This window comes from Pangasianodon hypophthalmus, chromosome 14, assembly GCF_027358585.1.
Source record: "Pangasianodon hypophthalmus isolate fPanHyp1 chromosome 14, fPanHyp1.pri, whole genome shotgun sequence".
Classification (NCBI taxonomy): domain Eukaryota; kingdom Metazoa; phylum Chordata; class Actinopteri; order Siluriformes; family Pangasiidae; genus Pangasianodon; species Pangasianodon hypophthalmus.
Genome location: NC_069723.1, coordinates 8,072,594 through 8,097,177, shown reverse-complemented (window position 1 = coordinate 8,097,177; position 24,584 = coordinate 8,072,594). Strand labels below are relative to the sequence as shown.

General features: G+C 36.7%; 1 protein-coding gene across 4 annotated transcripts in view; it reads right to left on the bottom strand.

The window, feature by feature from the left end:
- zbtb16b (zinc finger and BTB domain containing 16b) overlaps nucleotides 1-24,584 on the bottom strand; it is a 41,279-nt gene that overhangs the window by 10,410 nt on the left and 6,285 nt on the right. For all 4 annotated transcript variants that reach the window (XM_026924892.3, XM_053239957.1, XM_053239956.1 and 1 more), the window contains exons 3-4: nucleotides 17,158-17,255; nucleotides 10,671-10,757 (exon numbers count right to left, since the gene is read on the bottom strand). In XM_026924892.3, coding sequence (XP_026780693.1) covers nucleotides 10,671-10,757; nucleotides 17,158-17,255 — 185 coding nt within the window. The remainder of the gene's footprint in view (nucleotides 1-10,670; nucleotides 10,758-17,157; nucleotides 17,256-24,584) is intronic.

The following is a 24,584-nucleotide window of genomic DNA, read 5'->3' as shown; positions in this document are numbered from 1 at the left end:
TCTTTGGCTAAAATTTCAGCCATGAACTGAACACAAAGCTTATTCATTTTTGCTCAATGAAGTGTTTAAATGTGAGGTGACTGCTTGTTGTGCTAGCATTAGTGTTATATATATGTTCCACACATACTGTATTTTGCGCAGTTGTCACTGGTTCTACATCCCTTCATATTGCTCATTCCAGAAATGCATGTCTAGCATCTGTTCCAGCTAATTAATATGCTGTGTAAAAATAGTTCCTACCAATAGCCAGCCAGTCGCAGATGTAATAGTGCAGTCTGAAATTTTGCATTAAAAAAAAAAACAAAGCGCAAAAAAACCCATGCAACTCAAATTGCAAGTATATTATTATTATTATTATTATTATTATTATTATTATTATTAATGTATATTAATAATTAACAATAATAATATATTATTATTATTATTATTAATAATAATAATAATAATAATAATAATAACAGCTGACTTTGGATGCTCACATAATTTAAGTCTAACAATAAACAGATTTTTGAAATAATTATTGTTATTTAACAGACAAGAACGTGTAATTGTTATTATAAGCTTTCTACAAGTAGAAGGTTTATTTTACATTTATAGAAGAAGACTTCACATCAGCACTTTTTTTTTCAGCAATTTTTTTTTTCCACAGCATGTAAATTCTGCAAAACAGAGAGCATGAAAGTATAAACAAATGGGAGCGAGAGAGTGAGAGCCCAATATTATACTATAAGAGGTAAAAGGATTTAGGACTTTTTACTGGTAAGGCCTTATAATGTATTCTAATTTGGTAAGAAGCTAGCGAACAATAATAATAAGTGATTCATGCTTGTTGTACAATTTGTGTCGTAACCCAGTTGAAAAGTTGTTGAGCTAGAGAACTCAATATAGCTGCTAGTGAATATAGACAGGTGTTGGTGAGTTTCTCTTTTTTTTTTTTTTTTTAATTTCAAGCACAGTAATATCGGATGTGAGTACGCGATTCGAGCCCACTGCTCATCTGATCTATTGTCTCTTTTGCCTGTGGTCTGGATTTTAGATAGCGTGTTAATACAACTGAGGTCATGGCCAACTTTTTTGACAAAATACACAGACATCAGGTAAAAAAAATGATCAGACATTATAGTTTTGTAGCTAGCTGTAGTTAGAGGCTAGCTGCATATAACAGAACCTGAAATGCAAGAATCCTCAGGGAAATCTCCTTTTCCCTTTAAAATGATCTTCTATTTTAGCTAGCTAGGCAAAGTGAGATCATGGCTTTGGCAACTGCACGGGCACTGCTGTTTGTTCAGGCAGTCACAGTGAGAACTAACTTAGTTTTTGCTCTTCCACCTGGTACTCAGTCACTGACAGTCACACTGATGTGAACAATAAAGTTATTTTTACACTTCTATAATACTGAGTGATCACAAGTTACAAATACTGCAAAGACTGCATTTCAAACTGCATACTACCATACTAGTCATTACACCACTGATATCATTATTACTTAGGCATACAGCTTAGTGCACATTATGTGGTTTGGGACACACTCTTAAATTCTCTCTGAATGTGTATTATTTAGCACTCTCAGCCATGAGATTAAACCATACAGTGAAGATTATTACAACACAACTCACATTATGAAATGCTCTGTGGCAAGTAGCTTGTAATAGCATTTTTCAAACAGAGAAGGCAAAATTCCATCCTGTAGCATACATCCTACATCAATCATACATCCTGTAGCTTTAACAAAGAAAAATATAGACATTGACAAAATTATATTTGTTTATCTAAGGAGCCCTTTTATGTATGAGTGAGAGATTAAAAACAGATTGGTTAATTGTTGGTGAAGAACTGACTGTTTATAACTGCTTTAACTTGATAGAAACTGATTAAAAATGATTTTTTAAAAATGTAAATGATTTTTTAAAGTAAATTTCAAAACAAAAAAGTGTCATCGCTGACAAGTTATTTGAATGCACACCCCAATCACGCTTTGTTCCTTACTTATTTGAAAGAATAATGACTGCTGATCATTCTGTTAACTGCCCTATTACTTTGGTGACACCCTGTACAACAGGTATAGACTGTAACCAACTTCTACATCAAGTGTAAATAATCATGTAAAAATAATGTTTGATATGCATAATATCATAAAATCATAACTGGTTTGGATGGTAAGATTTCTATATGATGAAAAGGAAGGGATGGAAAGAAGGGCTGCTGCTGGAAGTTTGGAGATTTTAAGGCATGATCTGCAGTGGGGTGAGAGGTCAGGGGAAGCAGGAGGTAGATGAGAGGAATGTGTATGTGGGGGACCTGGTTGCCCCTGCTGAGCATGGACAAAAAGGAGTGGAGTGTGACTGAATTGAAGAGCACACATTGGAGCCCTGCTACTGGCTTTACGCAAATAACACTGCACACTGCAGAATGACATGGGCTAGCACTGGCTGAATGTGATTACACAGGGAATGGCACAGGAGACAACTCAGAACCACAAATTATATCCGATATATAATCTGAAATGTGTTACTGTTTTCATTCTTCTTCTCAGTTTCGCTTCTGTTCTGGTCTCATTTAATCTTTCAATAATGCCCAATAATTCTGATACTAAGCTTTTTCCACTGGTAGTGAAATGCAGTATCAGCATCAAATTATTATATTAAATTTAAAAAGAGAGAGAGAGAGAGAGAGAGAGAGAGAGATCAAATACAAATATGGGAACAAACTGCTCCTCTCTTTGGTTGATGATTAGTTACAACAGTGGAGACAGCCTGCCTGCTTCTTCCCAGTTCTACAAATCCATTTTAATCAGATATGAGGAAAGGAGCGAGGCTGAATATAAGAGAGGGAGTGATTAGTATACAGGAGCCTGTGCCACAGCTTCATTGACATTCAAGTGAGGTTAGCATGTTGCATTTAAAATGCCGTCTGATGAGGACTCCAAAATCAAACCATTTGTTACTGCCATTGAAGTGCCTGTGGGCAATAGGCAATTAAATTGGAATTAGTGTGGGGAATGAGATACAGATGATTCATATGGAGAGCGAGAGCTGTCAGAGAGATGTTCTGGAATTCTATTAATGTAACCAGGATGGATACACTGAGAGTAAACACACAGCTAGTTGCTTAACTTCACCACATGCCATGCAATCACTGTGACACCTTATCTAACCTGACTGATTTTTTCCCCCTATAGTTCAAAAACAATATGCGTCAAGAAAGAGCACGATTTAGCAAGGGTGTGTGAAGTGTGCATTTAAAATATGGTTAGATGGAAATAGAGCCACTGCAGACTTCTGCTTCATAGGATATTTTGAGATTATTTAATTTCTTTATTTAAAGGCTGTGGGAGCTTTAGACACATGTACTAATAGATTTCTGCATGCTCTCACAACCTACTCAGAGCCCATTCATAACAGGCCAAATGTTGACCACTTTACCCTATTAATAATTCAAAGAGTTAAGAGTCATTCCTGAGCTCAAATGGTCACAGTTAAAGCTCTCTTGCAAGAATGCATTGTACCACTGGCTATGATTTATTCGAGAGGCCATCTGGACAGTGGGGGACCCATCAGCCTGAATGTCCAAATGACCCATGCTATTATTCCCCGAGTCACAGGTCCAACTCTTTCACACTCTCAGGGTCCTTTTTTTACATGGAGCTGCTGAGAAGGCTTTTCTGTCCCACAAATGAACTCTCAGCAGCATCTCATCAGATAAGACAATGAGACTTGTGTCACAGGGTGTTTTGTTTTCTTTAAGACAGTCACTGGAACAAGTACAATTGTGGACAATTACAGATAATCAGAAAAAATGTGGAGAATGTCAATGAGGAATTTAAAAGAAAACCTCACAATGCAGAAGACAGAATTCATTATATCATCATTAATTAAAATAGATAATCAGTGCAAAGGAAATGCAAAATGTAGATTCTACAACCTGTATCACCTGCTGCCTTGTTATAGGTACATGGAATATCTCTGAACAGTTAAAGAATAGGGGAAATGTAGAGAGAAAGCAGAGAAAGAGAACAAATGAGAAATAAAAGAAGAGAGGCAGAGAGAAAATGGGAGAGAGAGAGAGTTTCTCTGCAGGACATCAGTATTCCAGCATAACAAGCTGCCTTTCACAGCTCGTAATGAGCCCCAGGTCACAGGAAACAGGTGCTTGGTAGATTATCAAAAACACACAAGCATGTCAGAGAGAGCCTTCGCCTTTTATGTATTCATTATATTCTGTGTGAATAATTATTTCTTGGAATCAAAGCCTGAGTGTAAAAACAGAATAAAAAGCTCCTTCACTCAAAAAAAGGCAAATCAGAAAATGTACTAAGACATGAAACAGTTTGTTACTGACACTTAAATGCCACCTGTGCTATTCAGTGAGTACGCTCAAGATGCATGCTAATACAAATTATTAATAACTATTTGTATAAGTAACTATTTTGGTCATGCACTGGCTCTAGAGAATGCAGAAGTACTTCAAGCAGGCCAGCAGGGGGAGTGTTGTGTGTTGTGTGAAAACTCTCTGGCAGACCACAGACCTCACATGACCCTATCACACAGCATCAGTAACAAATACCTCTCTCTCTCACACACACACACACACACACACACACACACACACACACAAAATACAAACATACTGAGTCATTCTGTGATTATTTAAAGTAACCATGAGATTATTTCAGTGTTATGTTTGTTTCTGCACAATATCTGAAATATGTCTTTTCCAGGAATATGAAAAACTATTCATTAACTCCAGCCCGACTGCTCTTAACGGTTTTCATTTTAAATATATTTTTTATATGCTAACAATCATATGGCAGACAGTCACTGATCTTACCATCCTACAGCCTCTTACATTGATATAGACACTATGTTGTCTAAAGGAGTTTTTCTTTGCCACCATCGCCTCTGGCTTCATCATTAAGGATCTAATCAGCTGAAAAGCTGATCTGCAACAATAAGTACTGTTAAAAGAACTATACAAATAAAAATGAATTGAACTGAATTAAAGTGAATTAAGTTTATGAAATGTAAAAGACAAATAAAGCAGTGGGACAGAATAAAACCAATCTTGGTTTAATCTATATTTAAATATGTAAGAAATATTCATCATATAAATAAAAATCCATCAAATGGGCAAAGCATCAATGCTATTAGGTGATTTTATTCGAATACCCAAATGACCATCATTTAGATGTTAGTTTGTTTGGGATTTGATTTGGCTTTATTTAAAGTGTGAGAAATCCTAAGCAGTTAAAGGTAATTCTTAACCAACATATAGTGCTTTTTCTATTTTCTCCAGGCTAAGCTGAAAAGCTTAGCAGCTGAAAAGCAGCTGTAGCAAGACGTTCTCACTGCCTGCCTTGCTGTACAAAAGATAGAGAATTTGCTTTTCACACTGGTCAGATGACCCCATGACCCCTGGAGAGAAGGGACACAAAAGACCTGAACTGGTGCAGAAGTTACAGACCTAATCCTGTTCCCACACGTTTGGTAGACAGGGGATAAATGTATAAACAGATTGGGATAGTTTGTGTAACACTATATCCAAAATGAAAGTTACTGTCCTTTTTGAATTACTGACATTTAGTAATCAGGCAAATTTCCACAAGTATACAGTGTACAGACATAAAATTTTCATTGCAGTTTCAGAAATAGAGAAACTTCCATCATGTAAATGGTTTTGGAACACAGCATGTTAGAAAGTAAACAATAAAATTTAAAGCAGTTGTTCCATCAGGCATGCTAGATTGAAGAAGCATGAAAGGGTTGACATGCTGACGTGGAAAAAAAAAAAGTTCAGCTATATTTGGTTGAAAAGTGAGCAGGCATAAAGGTTGCATAAATAAGCTTGACACACAGGCCACAAATCTCCATCTGTGAATGTCACCGGACACACAGCTGAGACATAGCTGGAGGTGCCTCACCTGCTCGTGGCTGTTTCAGCTGGGGCTACTCATCTGCAGAAAGTTCATTCCAGAAGACAGGCAAAATTATGAAAATCAAAACTCCTCCTTTTTTTTAGGCTAATACACCAGATTAAGGTTAAATCTTATATTTGAAGGAGAATAGGATTTTCTTTAAGATCTTCCCAGAAAGAAAACGAAAGCAACAGACACCAAAAATATCCTGGTGTTTTTTCTTTCAAAAATATTTCTTTACAATTCCCAAGCTGTTCTGATAAGCAGCAGGGTGTATTCATGTCTCTGTTTGCAGTTTAAGTGTGATAATTAATCCCTGCATTTACCAGCAAGTTAGTCTTGTTTTTGTCCCAGTATAAACAAAATTATTCCCACTCTGCCAGTTGGAGCCTTATTTACACTGTGAAATAAACAAAGGCAATCAATATTTATTCAATAAAGACCTTATAACAGGCTGTTTCCAACAACTCAGGAATCTAATTACATGCTGCTTTGCTCAGCTACAGATGGAGAGACAGGTCTTAAGTGTCATGAGTATCATGGTGGTGTGAAACGTAAGCAGATAAGAGAGAATTTGTTATGAATTATACAGTATATGAATGATTTTAAACCTAGCACAATACAGAAAACAACTCAAGATATTAGTCCCTACAGAGGATTGACAAGTTAGAGGAAAAAACAACATACAGCCACCAGAACAGCATCAATGCGCCTTGGCACAGATTCTTTGGATCTGTACTGTAGGGATGAACACCTTCTACTAAAAGATAATCCCTTAATTGGTGTCTTAATGATGGTGGTGGAGAGTAATGTCTAACACATTACTGTTCAACTGGGTTGAGAACTGCAAAAGGCTACAAAGGCCCTGGCATATGATTTACATGTACTTCACTGCTGAAAAAGGCTACAAAGGTCCTAGCATATGATCATTTGCATCCTCATCAAACCATTCAGTAGCCATAGTGCCCTTTGAATGGGGGAGGAGTCATCCTGAAAGAGACCTCTCTCATCAGGAGATAAATGATTCATCATAGGATGAAGAAAAACATTGGATGGAAAAATCATCCCAAAACTATACAAACCCAAACCATGCCAGCAAAATCCCTCTCAATGCATAACAGAGCCACCAGTTTTTCCTTTCACTTGTCACCCATCTGTATATGAAAGTCTATATGCCAATATATATGCCAATATATGTCAGAAATATGGTTGCTGGAAAAAAAGGAGTGCCAAAATGGTGTTTAGTTATGTACCATGCTCACATAAATTAGTGCTGGGATTGTATGATGAGTTTGTGGATGTATTTTTAGTGTGTTTGGTGTTTTATGTACTTGTTTATCTAAGCATGTCCTTTTAATTATGCTAATAAACTGTGGAACATTTGGCCTATTTTCCCTACTGTTTCTTTTTTTTAAACATCAACCTGCCGGCAGGTACGGCATGACACACAGGGACAGCAGATAAAAATGAGCCATTTGACCAAATCAGGCACATGTACATTAAAAACTAGATAAATAAAAATAATAGATTTTCTCATGTGCATGTGGGTTTCCTCCAAGGTCTCCAGTTTCCATCCACATCACAAAAACATGCTGGTAGGTGTATAGGCTACAATAAATTAGCCCTAGTGTATTAATGAGTGTGGGAATGTATGTGTGCATGGTGCCCTGTGATGGACTGACGTCCCATCCAGGGTGTATTGGCCAGTGTTATTAGGACTGACTCCAGATCTGCCACAACCCTGACAAAGATAACATGGTTAATGAAGATGAATCAATGAATGAACGAATTACTCGTGTCGATCAATGTTTATTGTCTGCGTGAAAGAAGGAAAGAAAGAAAGGGTTCACAAAAATATTGTTCAATTTAAAAAAAAAAAAACTATATATAAAGTTGACAAAAAAGTTAATAAAAAGTATCTGTTTCGGGATGAATATACATATATACATCTGTATATCTGTATACATCTGTATATATATATACAGAGATTCTTTAAACCCTTGTGCACAATTTGAATGTAAGCTTTCAGAATTTGTTGTTTCCAGGGCATTCACTGGGAGTCTATGTTTTGATATGGGCACTGACAGATACCTCATTTGACCCCTCATCTCTGTGAGTGAGAGAAGCTGTTGGGCTAATCTACCCGAGTGAGGAACAGCTTGCTTAATAATTTACACAACAAGATACATTGCGCATGTTTAACCACTGTTTATTCAGTGGCCCAATTCAATGAAGTCAAGTCATCCTGCCCTGTTTTTCTCTGTGGGTGACGTGATACAGCACACGTTGTGGTGTAGATAAGTAAAACGAGAGACAGTGATGTCCTGGCCTGCTTTCAAGATTGCCCAGTCCTGAGACGTTAGCTGTAGTTTTATTTTAAGACAGTCTGTAAGTAGGTCAGCTCTGAGTTTGTGACAGTGCTCTGGCAGAGTGTAAACATCGGCACATGATGTTGTTTTTCTCTGTCTGTGCTAGCACCAAAATCAGCTCTCCTGCCACCATTTTCACTCCCTCACTCTGTTTTATAGACTAAACTTTCAAAGCTTTAGTGCAATGTTCACCTCCGGCTTTCTTGCATCATTCCTTTATGGAGGTGGATAGACAAGTGTTTTATTTAGCGAGCTCTGCAGGCTCTTCAGGAAAAAAAAAAACATGTGGATCCTTGGCTTGTCTCCAAGTCCAATGCCACATTCTAACAACATGTTGAAGAAGAAAAATCTCACTGAATAACTGCAATGGCCAAAACCCCATCACTTAAGGCCAACATGTTTGTGACCCAACACTAATTTTTTTTTTTTTAATTGTGGCCTGGTGTACACTTCACTGTATCTGAAGCCAAGGTGAAACAGAGCACTTGAGGTTTCCATGTTTGGGACAGCAGGTAGAAACTTCTGGGCACCACCCTATGTCCACAGGCATTAACTATTGATACTGTGTGTGTCACAAGAGTTACAGTTACACGCCAAAGTTTTTAAAAGGGTTATCGTGTTTCTCCCCATGGAGCACAGGTGACAGATATTGCACCCTGATCTCACTGTACATACACACACAGGCAAGGGTAAAAAGTGTTTGGGAATAAATGTCCAACTTAAAAGTGAGCTTATTACAATTTAAATCTGCTCTAAGGAGTTAATAGTAAAGATGATTAGCTACTCAACTTCATGCTCATAAAAATGATGGCAGCTTGCTTTAATTAGGACTCACCCTTTATATAGCCTCAACATGTGGATCATTAGCCCGATTGAGCACTTTTATACCCAGAGAGCATATTAATTAGTGCAGTCTGGAACACCTGTAACAGCACAGAGTCTACTGTCTGTCTCTGAGTAGCAGCAGACTGAGTGAGTGATGCTTCTCATATAACACAGATAACTGGAGGACAGCCCTTTAGGTTCAAGGACTATTGTAGTGATTTGTGCATGTTTCACTGTGTGTGTGTGTGTGTGTGTGTGTGTGTGTGTGTGTTCTGATGTGCTTGTCCACAAAGCTGACAAAGCTGATAACCTATTTACATAAGAAGGACAGCATGTCACTGCGCCACACACAAGCATGACCCAGAATGACCTGGTATTTATTCACTTAAAAAGAAACAAACAAGCACTAATAGAGCTTAATAAAAAAAAAAGAAGAAAAAGAAAGAAAAAGGCTCATTTTAGCAATCTTATTTTAAAAGCACAGATAAAATCCTAAAATGTATACACAATTTATCTAGTCTTCCCTAAATATTCACAAGGGTCCATTAAGAGCAGAAGCATGTTGCTGTCAGCTGTGCTTAGTCAGGATAACTATGATGAGCAGTGATGGGGTGCATGGCCATAACTAGCTATGATGACACAGAAGCCCAGACCTCAATAGTTTCATAAGGTTTTTTTTTCTTTTAACTTCCCAATTACATCTTCCCTTGTCAAATTCAATATGCAAACAGCAATCCTAAGAATGTGATAATGTATTCCACTATGCGTTAAAAACTTCCTGTCCATGACTACCCAATCAGCAGTTATGACTAGTTCTCAACTGACCTCAGGGCAGCTGAGGAGGACACTTTAGGTTTACCCATAGATATAATCGCCCTTTATATTTAGCTCTCAAGTGACACTATGTTACCAGATTTTAACTTCTTTTAGAGAGGTAAGCAACATACATATTTCAGACTAACATCTGGCATTACTGTGATATAATTGTGTTAGTTTATGTGAGAACATATGATATAAATGTTAGTGTTTATAAGGGCAACTGGTGGTTTGTAAAATGCAAACTGCTCTTGATGTTGCTAGCCAAATCAGTACTGTTAGCTAATATACCCCATGTTACCTGCAAGTACATGGCATTTTTAATGTATGCTTTTTCAGTTATCAGTAAGGAGAAGCAAGAGCGAAAAGGAGGATGAGCTCATGCACAAAAAGAGAGAAATAACTGTAAACAATAAAATTAAATTTGATCTGAATTTGAATTAGAGCAGTTTATATAAGAATGGAAGTATAACAGAGATTAGAAATTAGCAATAGATGTAGCACACTTTAGGCATTGTGGGATAATAAACAAGAAGTGGGTCACATTTCTGCAATGTAGACCACACTAAAATTTTGATCCTATTTATGCCCCTGGTGGAGTGATGAAATACGGCCTTCCAAAGCGCTGATGTACTGCCCCAGCCTTAATTCTGACAATATTTTATCTGCTTTCCTATTTCATATCCCTCAATATGGAAATAGACAGGCTGTTAAATGCTTGGGTGTAGTGGCAGAAGGAAAAATACTACCTGTGTGTGTCTGCCGATGGGTCTCCAAGGCATCCTCTTTAGAGAACTGAGCTCCACACTGATCACACACCAGCGCTTTTGGTCCATCTACAACACAGACCAGCAGAGGATTTTGGTAAGATTTACAACTGCTTGGATATAGCTGTGTAGTACTGTCACTGTGTGGCAATTTTACATAATTTTACACTTTTATAACTATTTATAACTACTATTATTAACTGCTAAGGAATCAAAAAAATAAAAACAAAAGACCAGGAAAAAAAGCATACTCAAGATGAATGAATGATGTACTCCATAAACTTCTCCATACACTCCATAAACTTCTAAACCTTATACTTGTAAGAATGATTTACATAATTTCTCAACCATCTAAAACGACAGCTTACTTTAAAGCTGCCTGCATGTGTTCACATCAAACAAATGAAACATGAGATTATTCACCAAGATGTCAGTGTTCTTTAAAGATGTATGTTCACTTCTTTCAGTGGAAATCGTTTGTGATAACTTACCTTACACACACACATACACACACGCACACGCACACACACACACACTCACACACACACACACACACACACACATACATCAACAGAAATCAGTAGCACAAAGGCTCTTGACAGAACCAGAGAACTTGTCAGCTCTCTCTTACTTTACGCAGATTAAAGCCTACAAACTAGCTGAAAATGATCAGACAGATGTATGTCCTCAGGAATATGAAGCTGCATCTGCTGGCATCTCTGCTCTGATTTACGAGATGCAGATTCCCATTCTTAAACTGTTTCAGTGCAAAGGTTCTAAAAAAAAAGTCATTTGCAGTGTATTCTTTGATAAGAAACATTTCCTTTACAAGACATTCTACACAATTCACAAAAAAAAATTTTATTATTTTTTTTTTTGCTGTACTAATTCATTGTACTAACTCCTACTAGCATTGTACTAGCTTGATAGTACTTTTAGACCCTGAGCTATTTATATTAGCATGAGGATGTGTTTTGCTGGAGACTACAAAGCACTTCTATAATTTGTTCTGTGGCAGCATGAGAAAACCCTTCATATTTTCTGCTTTATATAGTTCTGAAAAAGTTTTCCTGAAGTGAAATATGTTTTTTTGCACATATCTCAACCAGAATTAAAGTTCTAGCATTTTCTGGTTACCCCCAAAAGTGAAGGATGCCCTGCCTACCTCTACATTTATAAAAAACAGAACATTGCTGAAAAAAAAGAATTATAAGTTTACAGTAAGACATCATTTTGATTATCAGTATCATCCACATCAGTCTCTGTCTCTGTCTGAGGTGTCTCCTATTCATCTCTTGCCTCAACAGTTCTTGCTCACATCAGTAGGGAAATAACTGTTTATTTATTCAGTCAGTCTTGTTCTGTTGGATAAATTTCTTGTTATTAATGTCTTTTTATTAGGCTATTTAAACATTTTAAAACTATGTCCCCTGTCATAGAGTATACAGGGTGTTTGTCTGTTTTGATGATGATGTGATGGAGCATGTGCATCACAGACATTTTGAATTGATTCCGTATTATAAAGGCATGCAACTATCCAAAAACCTGATAAAATCATGAGAAAAGCACATTTAGCTAGCAAGGTTTTAGACATCTTTATGCAGGCTGACTGTATTTACCACTGAGTTTGCAGGAAGACAAAAAAGGCAAGGTTAGAAATTAACCTAAAACCTTTTCTACATCATTATGGTAAAATATATTGAAGTTTTCTTACAGCAGAGATGTCAAAGTATATTAAGGAAAAACTTAATTTTGGTCAAAACATAATTTTTTTGTGTGTGTGTGTTTTTTTTTTTTTTTTTTTTGCTGTTTACCAGAATTCAGCTCTAGTGACTTCCAGTGGCTCACATATAAGGACATCTGCAAAAAGCTGTAAATGTAAATGTGCTAGAGGCATCACATCATATCATATAGTCATTATTGTAGGCTCATAATATAATGCACAGCTCCACATACATACTCCATATACAGCACCACGTAGACTGCAACTCATTTGAGTCAAAGCCGTATGAGGATTGGAATTATATGAGGTGGAAGAAATCTGGTGCAATCTAATAATGATGTGTCTCATTCCCTCAAACCTGCATGTGCTGTAGAGGGGTCTATTAAAAGATGTCCCAGACACCTGTAGGGTTGGCCTAGTCTACCACACAAACAGTGAAGTAGGCCATGAAATATCCCTAATTTTGGGAATGTGGTGTGCTCCACTGAATCAAGCACACCACACTCTTAAAAAAGTGTTCTTTATCGGGCTGTGTGGTTCTGCATGAAAACCATTTAAACACAGAAAGACCATATTACCTTTTAATTTGCCTCCCAAATGAATGTTTATTTAACCAGGGTTTTGGTTACAGTGTGAGACTTTGGCATGAGATAGCAAGAAAGTCTCACATAGCCAAAAAAAAAAAAAAAAAACAGATTTAAATTCTAGTACTCCAAAAAAAAAAAAAAAAAAAAAATATTGAAAATTATAGAATGGCAGAAGCTTCTGCTTCACTGTCTGAATCAATACTAATGACTCCTCATCATCATAGATTAATGTGGTATCTTTGGGGTTTAGAATTCCAGGAAAAATTTAAAACTGAACTTTCATGAAGGGATTCTGTCTAGCAGCATTCTACTCCTTCAGTGGTGAGACACAGCACACAGGAATTCAAAAGGGGACTTCCACCATCTCCAATCCCGCCCAGGAGCATCCCACTAACTTTCATCAAAAAAAAGTCAATAAAATCTAAATCTATAATGACCCAAGTTGCTTGTCAAGTTGCTAATTTCACTGAACTGCTTCTAAATAGCTTTATTATGAGTCATTAAACCACCCACAAACTTGAGGAAGCCAGCCAGCTAGTGCCTAAATTTAGCCTCTCCTCCTCATTCCCTTTTACATTTCATTCTTGTACTGCTGCCTCCAAAAAAGCAAACCACAGCTGCACGTGTGCTTTTCAACTCATCACAAACAACAAGCAAAAACATACTCAGCATGAACTCTGGATGTTCCCTTTTCACCATCTTATTAATAACTTAAATGGTCTCGGCATAAATGCAGCTGTGTGAGATCAAACATACTGTCATTTTTAAAACAAAAAAAGGACGCACATATCTGCATACACATGGCATGCAATAATCCTGTTTGGACTCATACGCGTTCTCACTTGCTTCTGCCCCACCCTGTTCCCTGAAGTGATGAAGCAATTCCAAAATGAAATGGCCTTCTGTAAACAACACACAGCATACTATACTGTCCATAAAAACACAAAAATTCCCCAAAGCAGCCTCCAGACTTGGGTGCAATCACCTTCCATCAAAACACTTTGTCTGGTGTGAAAAAATAGCAGACTGGCATGTACTGAATACCAAATCAGGCCACTGGAGAAAGCTGCTTCTGCTACTTGGAAATCATCAGGATTTATAGATGGTAAATCTGAATAGTGGATCAAGAATGGAATAGTTTGTGAGGATAAGATTACCGCTAACAACTGCAAACAAAGAATTAAGTTAGTAATAAAACATTACAAGACGTGTGCTCTTATAGAAAAATAATCAACATATTGAAGCATAATCAACATTTGAAATTTTAGCTGCTCTTAACAAATAAAAAGGATTACATAGGGTTAAATTATCTTTCTTGTGTATTCATTCTATATTTATATAGCTGCTGAATACTTCAGTGGCTAATAATTGCATTTTGGTAAAACAGCATGAGTAACTGTTGGCTCCAAAAATACTCATATGCATTCACCACACTGCCTCATTATCCATAAACTTCTATCCTGTTTTGATTCTGACACACACAGCAATGAGTTGCCAGGGTGCAAATGAATGGGTCAAGTAAGACTGTATTTTGAACATTCAGAGAACCACAATAACTTCAAAAGAACCTTCTGTCTTTAGGTAACACTACCCATTTTCAGGGTTATTTGAAATGACAGCACCCTCCTATTCTCTCTCAAGCAGTATTATTTTGAGGGGGAAAATTAACAGCCCATCTAATAACATAATCAGAAGCAAGTAATTTAATAAAGAAATTGTGAGTAGACTGAGACCAGCAGCTGCGATGTAAAATGAACAGATTTTAAAATTCCTTTCTCAAAGAAATAAAGCTATACGGTCATATAACCTATTAGAGCCAAAATCTATGGTATAATTGAGCCAGGTTTGATTCTCATGTAAACACACATTTATGTTCAAATACTTTCCAGAATAAATCAGTTGTCTTTGAGAGTGACATACTTATTGCTGTACTATTGAGCATATTTTTTTCCATCTTCTGTTTCAGTTGAATGTTTAATTATCATGACTGAGGCTTTTTTTGCCCCTTAGTGATTTTTCTAGACTCACTGAATATTGTAAAATATCTGTTGATCCATATACATAATTTATAGGTATTTCAAAACTGCTTATCATTGCAGACCTGGTTTTGTGACAAAGGACCAATGGTCAATTAATTAAAAATTTACACAGATGGAGACTGGCATGGGAACGCACAGTGACACATCTTATAACATATCCATTTAATATTCTAGACACATACACATACACTGATCCATTGCATCATGCTATAACAGCACTCAGCCAATCCCACTGTTATCTAGTGAACCAATTCTCAGAAGGCCTGCTGTCCCCCTTTTTGTCTTTCTGTTTTCCCTCCCGCTTTCTGTTTTTGTTTTTGTATACTTAGGCCTCCTCCTCCACCCTCCTCCTCCTTCCTCCCGCTTCAGTGCTTATGCCGTTTCAGAGAGCAGTGGCTTGGAGAGCACTCAAGTTTGATTAATTTAGGGATTTGGGTACAGTATGTTCCTGGACACACATCTGCGAGCAATCATAAACGCGGCGGAATGCTGGCAGAACATCCAGACCTGCAGGCAGCTGATGATGTCATCAGAGCGAGGGAAGAGCTGGCACACCGCCAATGATCTCAAAGCAACAGTGCTCTTTCAGACAGCCAGACAGATAGAGACAGAGAGAGAGAGCGAGAAAGGCGTGGTGGGGGGGAATGTGGAAACTCACAGAGAGAGCTTAGTCTGGAGTTCTGACAACAAATTCTCCACATATTTCTGATTCTTCTCTCTTTTGCACTCATTGTGTACATGAACAGGTGCAAGAGGAAGAGAGTTTACATGGATGTACCATACATGGATGTACCATTTCATTCATTCAGCTTCTGTAAATGATTTATCCTTCTTAGGGTTAATGGCATTTAAATGACATAACAGAACAAACTTCATTAGAAAATATTAGGGAAGGCTACAAAACAAAGGTTACTGTGGGTTAGCTGGCAAGAAGAAATAAAAAAGAAGGTTGGTAAGTGAACAGGAAGAGAGTCCATAAGTCAATCTTTGCGGGTGTCCGATAAGATCCTTTAATGAGATATTAATAAGCATAATAAACAATTTCAATTAATGCCATTTTACACAATTTTGGAAGTGCTTCACTAAAACTATGAATTTATATGAATTACGATTTCAGCTTGTCCTGTAGAAAATATAACGTATATCACTATGATAGTTAAGTCCAAGTCCAGAGCTATTATACTTAAGTCCAAGTCCAGGCCTTGAGTAATACATCACTGGAGTGAAAACAGAACAGAAAGAGTCTGACCTACTGATAGAAATCATATTACACACAGTTTTAAAAACAAATAAACAAACAAAAACCCTAAATCATAAGGTTTCTCTTTACTGCTGTGGTAATATCTTACGTTGTCCCTTTGGAACTATATTACGGTATTACTGGTGTCCTCATTCGTCTCTCACCTGACTGCCTCCTGCATAATGAAGCTGTATTTAAAATCACAAATTAACCAATTAACATGAAAAACTCCATGAAATCCATGCCAGTGGGTTTCCCTGACATACCAATATGGTTTCATACTTGCAAATATGTCGCAGTTCAGACAATCAAATTTGTATGGATGTTGCAAAGTTTTGCATTTGAAGTTTTTCTTTTTATTTAATTTTATTATTAATTCTAATCATTTAATTTAAAAAAACAAATCCAACCACATCACCCTTATTTGTTTGGATTTGTGCAGGTTTGTCATGACATGAGTTTCAAAATACACACCTTCACTGTGTACATTGTACATAGTAACATCTCCAGTTGCCTTACCTGGACTTCTGCCAATTTCCCAATGTACAAACCAATGGACGATTACCAGAAAAGGCAGATGGGACTAATCAGTGACACACTAATACATGCCACCAGCTTGACCAAAGTGCAATTTTCTATCTTGTTTAAACACTTTACAGTACTGAGTACCACAGAAAACTGAAGACTACTTGATAAAAGACAATGACAGACACCATGTTCATCTGATGCTGGGGAATAAAAATGTTAATGTTAACCAGCTGATACAGTGTTATCAGTCTCATAATGATTTATTGCACATTATCATCTTCTAAAATGACAGTAATCCCAATCTATTAGTTAAATCCAAAATAGAGTAATGGTGTGTGATAGTGTGAAGTACCTGAGTGTGACAGCATGTGCATCCTCAGCCGTAAGCTATCCAAAAAGTGTTTTCCACAGAATTCACAGCCAAAGGTTTTCATGTCACTATGCAGTTTCCTAAGGAGAGAACAAAGCAAGACGTACTGCATTACAGTTACTGGAGTAATATTACTGGGATAGTGGGATAGTTTATTCAAGGCTTTAGTAGCAGACCTGCCCAGAAAGATACATTTTGCTTGTATGTATATGAGCACACAGAGACTTTATAAAAGAAATGTAACAGGTAACTTAAAAGTGAAATTGAATGAAAGTGCATTTCAGCTAATGAGTTCATGCTGAACCTCATCATTTACAAATGACTTGTCTGTGAAGCCCATTCGGAATGATACTAGAGCTTTTTAAACTGTAGGAAATGGAGCATCAAGGTTCACCATAAGCAGAGGAACAGCAAATTGAGACTGAAATGTCCTTGCAATTTCTTATGTTTACAGTAGATCTTTTGGTAATTGCCTTCTTGCAGATGGAGAACTGCAGAGCAAAATGTATGTCTCAAGGGAGGGAAATGCCTAGTAGGCAAATTAAGAATGTTATAAACTAAAAAGCACCAAGATCACATTCTTCTAAGTGAGTTGCTCTGTCATGGATAGCAATGCTTAAGAACATAATAACATTTATTTACATAATCTTTATTACAGTGTAAGAAATTGTGTATTTGCTTATGTACCAGCTAGTGAATACAATGCATCTTCAAAATACAGGACTAAATTTAAATAGAACATTTAGTTATAACTGTTATATTTATTATTAAGCTTAAATTATGTGGAGCATCTGCCATACAAGTCCCTGTGAATTAGCTATTACCACAGAAACAATAACATATTTCAAAAGGGCATTAATAAACATATATTAATCTGCTTGCACATACGTATATTCATATTCAAAGATTAACATATATGATTTTCCTTGCAGCCAGCACTACTATCAGAGCTGCTGTTATAGAAAATTAATCAAAACCTTCTGTCCAATCAGAATGCAGAATTCAACAGCGCTGTGGTATAATACATTGTAAGGACTCTAATAATTCACTAATTGTGGTTGTGTTTGTGTTTACAGTGTTCCTACGAATTTGTTTCCGTCATGTCTGTTTAACTGCACAACAGCAGAATTTGAAATGTGACTTGATGGAGCTACTACTGAACCCATGCAGACATAGATTTCTTCCAGACTATCTTTGTAGCTGCCTAATGAAGTATTAACTATCCAAACAGAGTGACTTGATGGTTTGAGAGAAATGGCAAGATTTATCAAAAATTAAACACATGCTTTAGAGTGAGCCTGGACAAATATGTACGGTCCATTTTAATAGAGTGGCTACAGCTCTGGAAAGCTTGTTAAGAAAACAACATCAGGTCCATATCCATGTCAGACCATTTCTAATCTGGCTCATTTGTTCCTAATATTTGTTTCAAATTGAATGTGTTTAATGCTGCTGAAATCCTGGGTAGCATGGTCTGTTTATCTGAGTCATGCTATACATATCAATGACTTATCCCCCCACCCCCCACCCCCACCGCAGCCCTTTCATATGAATTCCAGCCACACACCCGACACACTGCATGCGCGTGCGCCACATATCCGAGCAGCAGTCTGTGGCCGTAACCTTTATTCCTGCTAGATTATTAGTGCCATATAATCAGTAGCCCCAGACCACTGACAGACATGCACAGCATACAATAATGTGACAGAATTCCCTCTGTTTCTGAAAAAAAAAAAAAAACATATCGGCTGTAACTCAGCCCAGGGAGACAATGACTAAAAGCAATTAGTAAAAAAAAAAAAAAAAAAAAACACATGTATTAACAATGTAATATGTAGTTTTTGAAATGTCACCATTATTACATGCTCTGAAAAGCACAAATGGCTACAGACACCATGTATTATATATGTGCTTCTTATGTACAATGCCAGTCAAAGGATTTTGAACACCTGGAGGTTTTTTGTGTTTTATTACACTTTCACTATTATTGCCACAGACCAAAAGGATACAAGATAACAAAACCTAAATTTTTGTGAAACTGATTAACTGGTTGCTCTCAGATCTTAATGGGAATGAGTACTTTATTAAAGGCAGACCCACTTAGACGGCAAACTCACTAAGCCTACAGATAAAAGACTCATAGACACTGCTGGTATTAACTGTAAAACATAAATATGTGGTGTAAATAAAAAGCACTGATTAGTTGATAAAGATTTTTGGACTTTTCTGATATGATCAATTATATATTTACATTGTCATTTATAACTTTTCTCAATATGCTAAACATTTAATAGCAAACATTTCCTGATACCTTTGTTAGATTTTATAATTTTAGAGTATTTAGAAATCATTTAAACAAAAATGCTAAAATATAGAGTGTTCAGAAACTTTTGACTGGCAGAGTCTAAAGTAGTTTGTCTGACACTTCCACTTATAAACAAGTTTTACTCAACCACAGAGAGGACAGCAGTTTAAAAGCTTAAAAAAAAACTCTGCAAGGGTCCGCTTAAGCAGAAGACATCTAATGCAAGAAAATCGATGCTCAAAGACACAGAGAAATACCTGTTAAACAACATCCTGGGCAGAAACCAATATTATTTCTGCATATTTTTCACCCAGGAATTTAAAAAAAACTACAATGAAGGATCAGTTACCTGGAATGGAGATTCACAGACACTGCTAAAATATTATTTAGATAAAAACAATCCAAGGATAAATGTAAGAGGGAGAGCACAAAGCTTATGAATACACATGGCGCTGACTGTTCGTTCAATCACTCGGTGGAAAAACAATTCCAGCTGGACTGAGAAAAACAAATGTGAAAAGATAATGGTCCATTAGTCTCTACAGGCCGTTGTTACACATTCCCATTAAAATTCAGACATTAAAATGTCTACTTTCTCTAAGGAGACAAATCGTTGAACTGTCTGTTCGAGACAGGGCCGAGAGCTTGTGCTTCTGGAGTGGGCCACTAGAAGTGGCTTTGATTAATGGCAGGCCGGGCCCTGCTGGAGCACCTTTCCCACTGAGAGAGCAATTCCAGAAGTGATATGTGCTGAGGGATGCTATAGCACTGCTGAATTACCAATGAGAGTGCTATAAGAGTGCATTTCCAAAAACTGCAGCAGAAAACTGAAAAATAAAGCTACCACTGACCTTGCTGATGCCATTTACATAAAGCAAATATAAAATATTTGCCCCCATACCAACACACACACACACACACACACACACACACACTGAACTACTGTATATATGGGATGGCCTGGGCAAGCCCCTCACATGGTCAGATTTTGACATTTTTAGTAATTTGTGCTAAATCATGGTATCTATTTACAGCTTAGAATAAAAAAATTACATTAAACGCCACTGTCACTGCAGTGCAAATATTTGGTTACAAGAACGGCTAAGATATATTTTAAACATGTTTATAAATGACTACATATCTGGACTTTTTATTCTGTTTTTTGGTGTAGCATAACATTAATGCTATAATGCTATAACATTAATGCTATAGATCTCCTGCACCACAGTAGCATATTATACTAGACTATCATCAGTCCTCTGCTTGATTTCTATACAATTACTCCGAGATCAATAACACAAAAACCAATACACACAACTGAACAGTTAGAAAGCCTGTGATATTATTGTAAATTAAATGGATTGTAAAATTTGTCTGGATAACTCCTTTGCCCTGTGCATACAGTGGGAGATTTGTGAATGAGTTTCTTCTGTAAGAGAGACCTGATAACCAGTATAAAAGCTTGTCAGCAGTTTATCTTTGTTCTTGAAGCACTGTGACCTGAAGGCATTGTGAGTGTGAGGGTTTCATAATAACTCCCCCACAGAGGAATGGGCCTACCGAGACATAGAGCAATCTTCGGGTTCGATTGTAGGTGCTCATTTGCGATTTCTGAGAATGGCCTTCCCTAGGCCTTAAATGTCAGGATGGTGTGAAACAATAAACGTGTGTCTAATTCTTTTGTGTTTTCCTCACCGTCAGTATATGAGTGTATGAACAAAAGCCAGAATGCACTTTTTTTTTACTTTAAGACATCACTTTTCATTATGTTCCAAAACAGTGGCTTTGTATTATCTATAGACCTTGTAAAGATTTATGCAAAAACAGAACAGTTACACAATATTGGGTTACTAAAGATGGAAGAACAGGTGCTTTGGATGGAAGAACTGGTGACTATAATGTCTAGTGAGTCATCATAACATACAAGGTCCTCAGTCATAATGGAAAATGCTGTTATTTTTACAAGGAAGGTTACAAGATGTTTACAAAACAACATTTGCCTAGTATAGCCTTCATCTGGAAACACTGCTAAGGGGTGGACAAATCACTAACCCAGGCACCCGAGGCAAAAAAAGACTACATGTGCGGGCTATTAGTTTTTATTCTTATTTGCCCATTAGACAAGTAGGTTCAGTAGGTTAGCAGCCACCAGTGATTTTTTTTGCTTCTCTCATTCAACAACCAGAAAGAAAAAACCCTACTCACTATGAGGTTAATTAAATGCATCTATGACATAATTTTTTTTTCTGAATCAGGAACACGCAGGTATGTGGAAACACTGGCGTAACCGAACAAAGTAAATTTTAGCACAAAGCCATCAAAAAACTGCATACTACAGGCAGTCACAACGCAGCTAAACATGTCGAGAAAAAATGATGATGCTAGCCAGATTTGAATAGTATCTTCTTCATGCAAGGTAAAGAAAAACAGCCAAACGCGGCCAACGACTTGCTGACTTTTTGTTAAGAGTACTACCTCAGACAACTTTCTTAGAAATGTATAATGAGTCATCTCCCTATGCAAGAACTTACCTTTGTGTCTGTATTAATGCACTTAGCCAACTAGCTCACCACACTTACATTACATTACACTGATCTTTTTAAGAAATCTACAGTCATCTGGATTGGTTGAGATTGGACAAGGTCTTCACTGTGCACAATAAAAAAAAATTAATATTTTTAATAATATGTTGTTATTTTGTTAAAAGATCTTTTTTTTTTCATTTAGTACTGCCCTTCAGAAGCTACATAAGACATAACATGTGTCCCAGAAGACAAAATAATAACAATTTACACTGATCATCGTGTTCAAAAGTTTACATCCCTCTGTCTCTTAATGTAATGTGTTGCCTTTTTTGAGAATCAATGAATGTTTGCACCTTTTTTAATAGTTGTGTACGAGTCCCTCAGTTGTCCTAACTGTGAAAAGATGGATCTCAACATCATATAGCCACTGTTGGAAAGGAGTCAAATATGCAGAAGATGCTGGAAAAGCAAAGAATGTGCATTAACTGGAGGATTTTTCGTAGGAACTGTGGGCAGTTTAACTGCTCAACACAAAAATTGTTGATCATCCAGGTTACAACACGCAGTATTAAGAATCAAGCGTATGTAAACTTTTGAATTGGTTCATTTGTGTAAATTCATTTATTATTGTGTCTTGTGGACTATATGTAAACATCTGTTATGTGAAATAGCTTATTTAGGGCAGTACTAAATAAAAAACTAAATAAAATTTTTGTGATCCCTCTTATTTTTTTGAAATTATTAACATTTTGCAGATTATGCAAGGCGTATGAAAACGTATGACCCCCAAATGTATATTCTCATGTGGTTGATGAACTGTTTATCAAAATCTAAAGATGAGGAAGTACACATATACGTCAAATCACAACAATGTAACAGTCCATAGTAGCAGTGTCAGACCAATCACAGTAGATGTTAAGCCCCACAAAAACTTAATACAGACAGGGTGTTGAAGCCCTTGAGAATGTCTATTTTTAAAGAAAACAATCCCAACAACCACCCTGATTGATTTAGAAATAAAATCAAAACCTTTGTGATTTTGGCACTTTTATTGTTCTGTTCAGCCAATAAATGAAAATTCAATATTAATACTACCACATTCAGCTTTGGTCTGTATAAAACAAGGAATGCTCTGATTTTTCTAGGCTGTAAGATGCTCTTCATAAAGACATCCATTACAACACATAAACAGAATTCTGCAAAATATGTCAATAAAATCAAGTATGGATAAAAAGTAAATCAGATCATTTTTAAAGATGATATTTAATGGCAGATAATTACTTTAAAAGATTATATGAGCTGCTACATTAATTCACAAATTAGACTGGTGAAATAACACAGTAGAGAGTCTGTTAAAAAGTTGACGAATAGTAAATGCACAAAAACACAACAGACATACAGTAGCTACTGTGGGGTTGAGGTAGAAAAACAACAAAAAAAAAACTGACCAGATATAAATCCTGACCAGAACCATAATTTTAATATTAAAACTGAACTTTTTGACACTTCTACCAAAGCAACCTGAAACCTTTGAAATGGTTGATCATCATTCAATATTCTATCATTTTCATCATATAAAGTGCATATGTTTTATAGTTATTTTTCTTCATAACATTTTAATAACACTGTTCCCTGATTGGTCAGAAGGTGTGGATTAATTTCCTATAACAGCAGCTCTGACAAAAGTGCCATCTATAATTCTACTGATAGGTTTCCATAGTAACAGCTCATTTATATTAACCTAAGACTAACATGACATGTAACATGACAAGCTGCCTTCTATTTTGCCTATAGAATATTTGACAAATTTGCCTTCTAACTGCATACATGGATGCATGTAAAACATTAGCACTACTTTGTGTCTAGAAGAGGCATGTATACCATGGCTTTCAAATTAAATTGATGAATCTGAATTTTGTTATTATTTGCAAACTCCTTGAGAATAATCCAAGAACTGTATCCATGAATGTTTTTTAAATTAACAGTTTGTCAGGAAAAAAATATCCCCCACAGCTACCTCCACACACACACACACACACACACACACACACACACACATAAACAGAGTCACACAAAAGAGGGTTTGAACACAAGAAACAATTCTAGAAAGGGGATAAAACCCACCGAAGGAGGGGCAGAGGTCAGTGGTTTGACCTGACCCCAAAGGAGTTGACCTGTAATGCTTTTCAGTTGAGATAAGGCCTGAAAGCATCCTGTGTGTGACTGATAATATGCTCAAGGGGGGCAAAGTGATACAGGAGGACTTAAAGTCTTGACCAACAGGATTCCGGAGGTTCTTATAGATGACAGAGATTTAAAGATCATTCAATAGCCATAGTCTCAGGACAGGCTGGGGTTGGGCTACTAATGAAGTATGACAAAGCAACCCTCCCCCTCTACAGGTTTTTTTAGGTACATCACCTTACAGGTTTGTAAGGCCATCCACTAATGACTTAATGGCTATTGTTGAGCTCTCCATGTGCATCCCTATTAAGACTGTCTACTTATACTTATACCTGAGCCATTATGTTTTGAGTGCGTATGAGTCAAGCAATGTATCCTCAATATATCGTCTTTGC